Source organism: Engraulis encrasicolus, chromosome 21 (assembly GCF_034702125.1).
Source record: "Engraulis encrasicolus isolate BLACKSEA-1 chromosome 21, IST_EnEncr_1.0, whole genome shotgun sequence".
Taxonomy (NCBI): Eukaryota; Metazoa; Chordata; class Actinopteri; order Clupeiformes; family Engraulidae; genus Engraulis; species Engraulis encrasicolus.
This window is the reverse complement of record NC_085877.1, coordinates 32,077,576-32,085,075: the sequence shown is the minus strand read 5'-3', so window position 1 is coordinate 32,085,075 and position 7,500 is coordinate 32,077,576. Positions and strand designations below refer to the sequence as shown.

The 7,500-nt window shown below is 42.1% G+C and overlaps 1 protein-coding gene across 1 annotated transcript in view; it reads right to left on the bottom strand.

Moving 5' to 3' along the window:
* LOC134437370 (serine/threonine-protein kinase DCLK2-like) overlaps window positions 1-7,500 on the bottom strand; it is a 36,395-nt gene that overhangs the window by 16,734 nt on the left and 12,161 nt on the right. The window contains exon 4 of the mRNA XM_063186862.1: window positions 1,571-1,630. Within this exon, the coding sequence (XP_063042932.1) occupies window positions 1,571-1,630 (60 nt within the window). The remainder of the gene's footprint in view (window positions 1-1,570; window positions 1,631-7,500) is intronic.

The window sequence follows — 7,500 nt, the reverse complement described above, 5'->3', positions numbered from 1 at the left end:
ACTGTAAAGGGCTCTCGAGACATACAGGAGGTTACCCACCCCTACTTTAAGACATGGTCATCGCCATTTAAGTAACAATCACTGTACTATATAATGGAGGCTCAGCATGAAAGGGTTTATTCAAGGGTTTAAAGCTCTTAAGGCGCTGTATAACACTTCTAGAGTCTTATTTAGCACTGTTGTTTGTGCTGTATTTGGCCCACGCTCTCCGAGTGTTGAATTAAAGCACCGGTCTGCCATTTTTTGGAAATTAGCTCATTGTCATGCACCATTGAGCCCAGATAGTACCAAGAACTGGTACCAACGGGTCAAACTGGTTAAACTCCCGAATTGTGTTCTCTCTATTTTCTGTAACGTATATGTATATGCCTACTGAAAGTCGCTTTTGTAGAAATGACGTTTCGCAAACGGGGCGTAATCCTGGGGGACCGGCAGGTCGGCGGTGAGAACAAGTCAGGTCTCATGGCACGGGGCTGTGGGTCTGGGCTGCTGGCCCAACTAAGCGCTGCCGCAGCACAGCAGGGCTCTGGATATGGTGGTGAGAAAGTGGCTTATGATACATGAATATAAGGAATATCACCTGAGTCAGAAAATGGCTGTAAGAGCAGGAGAAAAGTAAAACTGAATTATATATCTTCAGGGGAGGGGTAAAATGGTGTTTAAAAAAAAAGAAAAATTGGACTGTTTCTTGAATACTGCAGAATATACTGTTTAGAGGTGAGGAAGAGGCCGCAGTCTACTGTATGTCAGCATGTTGTTATTCATGGTATGCGGAGTATGTGGCTGGGTGGGTGGCTTGGAATGGGTTGTGTAAATGGGAATGTGAGTGTTTATTCTGGATGCAACATTCATGTGATGCATATAAAGTGTTAAGTAGGGCAGGGAGACTTGGGAGGGTGTACGTTTTTATGTAACTTAAAGGGGCTCCAGGTAGCTGTCCCGAGTCAGACGATGGTTATGTGAATCTTTACTAAGTGAACGATGTCTCTCGCAACCACTTCCACGGTCCGCTGTCAGAAAACCCCAAATGCAACTTTTTGACAGAGCAGTCCGAAGGACTTTTTCATACGAAAAATCGCCTTACGCACTGTATTCAGATTTGTATCAACTGTTAGCATTCCGTGATGAAAAACATTCTCACAGCGAGTTTATTTTAACAGCATTTTTTCATTACGGTGTAGATTTTGAGACAGGCATGCCACGGGCACCACGCAAAAGACGTCATCCTACCTTGTGCCCCTTTAATGATGTGCATATGTTAAAGGCCTTTTAAAAAAGCAACTTTACATCGGTCAGAAAGCAGACAGAGGGAAGGAGAGACAGAGGGAGGGAGCTGTGAGAAAGAAAGAGGGGAGGGAGGAGAGAGAGAGAGAGAGAACATTCTTAACATGTGTGCCTGTGTATTTGCATGTCTTTGTGAGAGCACAGCATACCTTTGTATCTGAGAGACAGCCTGTGAAGTTTTTGTGTGTGTGTGTGTGTGTGTGTGCGTGCGTGCGCGAGCGTGTACGTGTGTATGAATGTTTGTGCGAACATATATCCGTGCGTGCATCCACGGCGGTCTGCCTACCTTTCACACTGGATGATGATCCAGAGGTCTTGGGCTTCAGTGCTCGAGATGATTTCAGTTCTGGTATGGGAAGAGGAGATGAGGAGGAGAGGAATGAGAGGAGAAGAGTGAAGAGAAGAGAAGAGAAGAGAAGAGAAGAGAAGAGAAGAGAAGAGAAGAGAAGAGAAGAGAAGAGAAGAGGAGATGAGGAGGAGAGGAATGAGAGGAGAAGAGTGAAGAGAAGAGAAGAGAAGAGAAGAGAAGAGAAGAGAAGAGAAGAGAAGAGAAGAGAAGAGAAGAGAAGAGAAGAGAAGAGAGAAGAGAAGAGAAGAGAAGAGAAGAGAAGAGAAGAGAAGAGAAGAGAAGAGAAGAGAAGAGAAGAGAAGAGAAGAGAAGGACAATAGGAGGAGTTGAAGTGAGGAGGAGGAGAGAATAGAGGAGGAGGAGAAGAGGTGAAGAAGTAGAGGAGGAGAAGAGGATGAGAAGAGGAGAGGAAGAAGAGAGGAAAAGAGTGTTCTGTCAAAATGTGTGAGAGTGTTTCATCATGAACAGAGAGGCATCATAGTCAGAGAGAACAAAGAAATACAGGTTATGAATCATAAAAATAGAATCATGAACACTGAATAGTTTCACAGTGATAACCGTCAAATTGTCGTGATTGCTGTTTTTGAGCACTGTTTGTATATTGTACATGGGTCAATGACGTTTACTTTGAATTCAGACGTCAGGTGGACGTCAACCACAGCTAATGCCCATAAATTAATTAGTAATTGGTGATTGATGTACTGCTATGAATATGCTCCTTAGATAATCCACTAACACAAGAAATAATCAAATCCATACAATAGTGGGAATAATTGTGGTCGCACGACCCTGAAGTGTGCTACTACTGAACCATCATTAACGCATATGAGTGATTCTCTAATTCGCCTACACTTTTAAGTCCGTGGATTTTATTTGGCAATTCCACTAACTATTAACTGCATCCAATGATGCTTTGGACATTAGAAAACATTTATCTTTCATATAATACAGAAAGTGTAGACATAGCAGTATTTCCCTCAGCAAGAATGAATATTTAATACTGGTTTTGGGCGTTTTCATGCCGTCCTGTTTTCCAAATGTCAGATTCAGTCTTCATATTAGCATGTAAAGAAACTTGTTTTGCCCAAGACGATTGCAAATGTTGATTCACAGTAATCATCACAATATGACAAAACTGTCAGAAAGACCACTGTCCTTTCCATTATACATGAAATTTGCCATTTTGTGTTTGTCCACGAAAACTGTGTTAACGGTGTCACAGTCTGAAACCTCCTCCATAAATCAGTAATGGTTTGGTCTTAGGCCATACGAATAACATCACGTGATGTCATAACCTCTTTGGCAGGATACGGGAAGACTTTTTGGTAAATATTGAGCTCCATCCTTCCATAATTTAATCCATTCTTTTTCATGTTCTCATAGCGGGAAAATTGCCTGTCAACGGTGTTATCAACATATTCATAAGAATCTGAATTAGAAATCACATGTAGAAAAACACAGATAAAGCATACAGATACATGAATTGATTAAGGTGTTGTGGTGGAACTTCTGAGGTCCTCAGTTAGCACAACACCATAAAAATGGCTGAAATGTCAACGGTGTTACCGTCAATGGTGTTACAATTAAGTATGACAGTCAGGGTTGCCAGATGAGGCTGATGATTTCCAGCCCAAAAAGTGATCAAAATCCGCCCTAAAAACCCGCCCAATTCTATTGATTTATATGGCAGTGGGAAGGTTTTTCTGATAGATGCCATTTTTACCCGTACCCGGCCATCCTAAGCAGCCCAATTGGGCGGGAACCAGCCCAATCTGGCAACACTGATGACAGTTGAGGAGGAGTATGTTTTTGCCAATTTATATCCATATTGACAGACAAACAAACTAAATAATTTGTGTTCTAGGGAGATGGGTTTGTCTGCTCTGTTTTTCTCCTAAAAAAGTGCCGACTTGTTCCCCTGCACTGTTGACCGTAACACCGTTGAGTAACAACGTTGACTGTTTTGAAAGTGTTTTTGCGCTATTGATCCCTTATGTGTTGGAAAAATCCTATGAACATACACTAGGGATTATCTCTGGAGAAGGAAGTCTTGTGTAAGGAGGGTGACTATATTCAAATCAGACGTTACAGGGATTTATGATGAAAAATGTGTCAGTCTGTATCACAGTGACTCATAAAATCCTACTTATGAAGCTCAACAATCACATTTTCTATATCAGTTGCACAGATTAAAGACAACATTACTGCTAAGGGACATAAGCACTTTCAAACATATATTGTTTCAACTCTGTAGTATTTTTATATATGTTTGAAATGACATAGTATTTGTCCATAACACTGTTGACAAAATAATTAAGCAAATGTTCGCTTTAATTAGAGTATTTATCAAATGATTTAAGATTAAGCTTGGCAATTTGTTTGTTTGGAAACTTAAATATATACACTATGTAAACATCTAGGTCATTTAGTTGAAAAAAAATACTGATAATTGACATTTTGCTTTTGCCAAAAGCGTAGGGGAATCGTAGAATCACTCATATCCATTCCTTAGAGTGTTCAGAGCTTCCATTCTCCCAACATTTCTGTCACCCCCGTGTGACAGTTTACAGAGAGACTTAATCAGCATAGAGTTTATTCAGACGGTTAACCTTTTGAAGGTTTATCAGCATGGCAGTTATTCAAAGTAGGCTATGAGCTCTTTCCTCTTATCCTCTTGGACCGGGAGAGAGCAGGAGGTGTAGACGAGGATATGCGGTCAAAGCAGAGATAATACAGGAGGAGGAATTTACTATCTCTGCTAATAGGGACTCACTCTCACTGTGGCCCAAGCAAGACCAGGCTGTAGCCCCTTCACTCAATAAACACGGAACATACTTAACTACCATTATACTACACCATTATGAAAGTTCACAGGCCCTTTACAACTTCTATACAACTTGGTCATTGCCATTTTATTAACAGTTAATTTATAACAGGGGCTGTGTCTTGCTGGGTTAAAGGGGAACTCCACTTTTTTGAACATTAAGGCCATATTCTGACTGGTCTGCAATGTTAAGCTGGTTGAGACCAAATCCAAATAAGCCAAATAACAGAGACTGCAGTGAACATGAAATAAACGGCGAGGGGGACTCTAAAACATTGCAGACCACTCAGAAAATTGCCTTAATGTTCAAAAAAGTTCTCCTTTAAGTTGCAGTGTGTACACGTAAAATGTACTGGTCGCCATTATCAAAATGTACTTTCACACGATGTGTCCTTTTTTCAATAATATTTACCACTAACAGTGTCCCATCTTTTTTTTACAGTGCAGAAAATTGAACTCACAATGGAAAACAGATGGGGAATTGTATACTTTGCACCTTTACAGTAAGCTTATGTACAAATCTCAATGTTTAACTCCACAGGCTAAAATAACTGGCATCTGTTACTTACAGATGTACATATGAAGAGTTCAGATGCAAAACCCCCTAAGTGCCTTTTCAGAAAATAATCTTAATTCATTTGTATTTAATACAAAGCGATCAAAATTGCATATTTTTAATTTTATTTATGCAATATAACTATTTATATGTATTATCAACTACATGAATGTAAACCAAACCAACAACGGGGTTCTCTAAAAATACAGAAGTGCAGGTCTTCAGAAATGGAGTTAGGGGGTTTTGCATCTGAACTCTTCATATATATCCCCTGTGTATGAAATGTGCTGCACAAGTAAATTGGCCTTGCCAACAGTATAGAGTGCAGTCAGTGGTGGAACAATTGCACACAGGGCCACAGGGCAAAACACTCAGAGGGCCCCCTTACCCATACGACCTGCAGATAACAACCCCCCCCCCAAACCCCCACCCCCAATATGGGAGGGCCCTGGACCCTGGGGCAAGAGCCCTGCTCCCCACTCCAAAGCGTCGTCCCTGAGTACAATCCTGCAGCCCATAGACGGCCAAAACATACTGGAAGGAGTTTTAAAAGCCCAGTGTCCGCACAATGCCAGAAGGACAGGAGGTGCAGTATGCAGTGCCGTATGCAGTGCCATATGCTGCCTCTGAAGACAGAGAGCAGCCAGCTATGACAACGACGGCCAGGCAGCAGAATAGCTGAGCCAGCCAAGCTAAGATACAAGCTAAAAACTCAGGGTACAGCTACACACTACAACAACAACAACAACAACAACAAACGGTTCCATAGCCAGGTATAGGCTACAGTAGCTGAGCGAAGAGCACAAACTTGCAGTGCCCGGGCCCGGGCACTGCGCTTGCTGAGCCAGCCAAGCTAGGATAGCCATGGATACAGCTACACACCACAACAAACTGTAGGGTGGCAGAACCAGGCCAAAATCATTGAAAGCCCAGCAAGTCCATGCTATGACAAAGCTCAGGTAAAAGGATAGCTAAGCACACCAATCTATATACCAGACATAATAAGATTCGATCTTCTTGTCCCCAAGATACAGCTAAGCACCACAACAAACTGTCCCATAGCCAGGGACTAAGCGACAGCTGAGCCAGAATCACTGAGTCAGCACACTAAGTCAGCCAAGATACCGAGGACCCCCTCGAAAAAACAAGATGTACTGTATATATCATCTCAAGGGTTTATCCTTTAATGACGAATTCAATCGGATATGCACAAGTAGAGCAGTGTTAAATTTAATACACACTAGAGTAGGGAGTTGTCGTGCCCAGGCACTAGGCTATCCGAGCCAACTAAGCACCACAACAAACTGTCCCATTGCCAGGCAGTAAGCTGCAGTAGCTGAGCTCAGCCAAGTCATACACGCAGAAAGCAGAGAATTACCATGACCAGGGACTGGGCTTCCTAGGCCAACCACGCTAGATACCCAGCCTTTAGCTAAGCACTAAGTAAAACAAATAAACTGTCCCATAGCAGGACACTAGACCACATTAGCTGAGCCAGGCTCACAAAGCCACCTCAGCCATATGCATACTGTAGAAATGAAAGCAAGACCCTGCCCCGGCACTAGGATATCCAAGCCAACAAAAACTAGATTCCCAGGTTGTAGCTAAGCTGTCTCATTTCCCGACACTATGCAGAGCTGAGCCATCTAAGCTAGCTAGTGTAAGCAGCACCCCAACAAAATACCCCATAGCCAGCTACAGTTACAGTAGCTGAAGCAGGCTTACAAAGTCATTCAAGCCATCTGCATGGAAAGCGAATTGCTGTGCCGGGGGACTGGTCAAGCTGGGCCAACCAAGCTAGTAACTCTGGGTTTAGCAAAGCACCACAATAATGATGGTGGTAGGGTTAGATGATTCAGGTCTTCTGAGCTACACTGTAAATAATGGGGTGTTAAAAATGGGGTAAAGCGATTTGAGTGCTCGAAAGAGTGGAAAAGTGCAGTATCAACGCAATCCATTTCGTCTATGTATGTTACTATAACATAGGATGCATTCTTTACTAATACATGACAGCGTGGTCATTGCCATTGTGGCCATTAGAAAGATGTACGAGGGGTTGTGTCTCACAGTAATAGACAGGTCATCAGCTGGGAAAATTAGGCCTTTCGTCCTACCGCACTTTTCTCTGTGGATTACTGACCAGAAGGCCTATTGGAAGAAATTAAAACATGGGTCCACGTCAATTTTTGCTCAGAATTCAATATGGCCGCCATTTTCCAAAATGACTTGTTTTCATGCATTATTACATTGTACTATAAGGTGATATTCATGAACGATTAACTACTTTCAGCACTATTCTGTCCTATTTCCTTACATATATGTTTACAAAGGTTGACTAAACTAAAACAAATGAAAATAAAGTTGACCACCTTGCAATATCCAAAGGAAAGTGCTGAAAATAATAATTGAAATGCATGAGTCTATGGCTGGGAAAATTAGGCCTGTTGGGTTTTCACAGTGGTTTACAGACCAGAAGGCCTATTGGAA